The sequence below is a fragment of the Myotis davidii genome, unplaced genomic scaffold (assembly GCF_000327345.1).
Source record: "Myotis davidii unplaced genomic scaffold, ASM32734v1 scaffold609, whole genome shotgun sequence".
In the NCBI taxonomy this organism is placed as follows: Eukaryota; Metazoa; Chordata; class Mammalia; order Chiroptera; family Vespertilionidae; genus Myotis; species Myotis davidii.
In genome coordinates this window covers 1,338,294-1,339,032 of record NW_006300164.1, presented here as the reverse complement: position 1 = coordinate 1,339,032, position 739 = coordinate 1,338,294, and the positions used below count along the sequence as shown (strand labels likewise).

The following is a 739-nucleotide window of genomic DNA, read 5'->3' as shown; positions in this document are numbered from 1 at the left end:
CCCTCAGGCAGCCGGGGCCCAGCCTGCGGTCTCCTGGCTCCGTCACCACAGCTCCAGCCGTGAAGGTGCGGCCCCGCCCAGCTGTTCTCACTCCCCGCACCATCTCTGCCCCACCTCAGCCTCCTCGTGGGTGAAACAGAGCCACTCGCTGCTACAGTGACACAAGCAACCAAGTGGGATGAATGGGAGCGGACAGCGGGCCAGGCACAGGGCGGCGCAGCCTGGGGCCAGGGGCCAGGCGGCTCAGGTCAGCCAGGCAGAGCCTGGCGAGGAGGGACTGATGGGTGGGAGGCTGCTGTGAGCTAGAGAGGCCGCCAGCAACACCGAGGCCGTCGGGACCATCCCGAGGACGGACGTGCCCCGATGAGGCCGAGACGAAGTCCTGTGGGCTGCTGGCCTGGCCGGTCTGGTCACTTTCTGTATTTATACAATTATGAGCCACAGAAAGAGTTTCCAGACAGTGGAGAGCAAACCGGCCCCATGAATTCCCGGGACAACACCCCCCACCCCCAGGAGCACGCAGGGGACATACTTTGTGACCTTGAAGATCCTCAGCAGCCGGAGAGCCCGCAGCACACTGATCCCAAAGGAGGTTCCCGGCTTGATGGCCGCCCAGACCACTTCAAAGATGCTCCCCACGATGACCTGCAGGGGAGGAGGGTCAGGCTCCGGCGCGCTCGGCGCCCCCCACGCCCCGCCCTGCCTGCCCGCTGGGCAGCTCAAGCACACGCCTGGCACG

The 739-nt window shown here is 66.0% G+C and overlaps 1 protein-coding gene across 1 annotated transcript in view; it reads right to left on the bottom strand.

Annotated features, from left to right (window-relative positions):
* The window catches only part of CACNA1B (calcium voltage-gated channel subunit alpha1 B), a gene marked incomplete at its 3' end in the record, with an annotated part of 199,377 nt that overhangs the window by 79,891 nt on the left and 118,747 nt on the right, over window positions 1-739 (bottom strand). Inside the window, exon 12 of the mRNA XM_015572355.1 lies at window positions 533-645. Coding sequence (XP_015427841.1) covers window positions 533-645 — 113 coding nt within the window. The remainder of the gene's footprint in view (window positions 1-532; window positions 646-739) is intronic.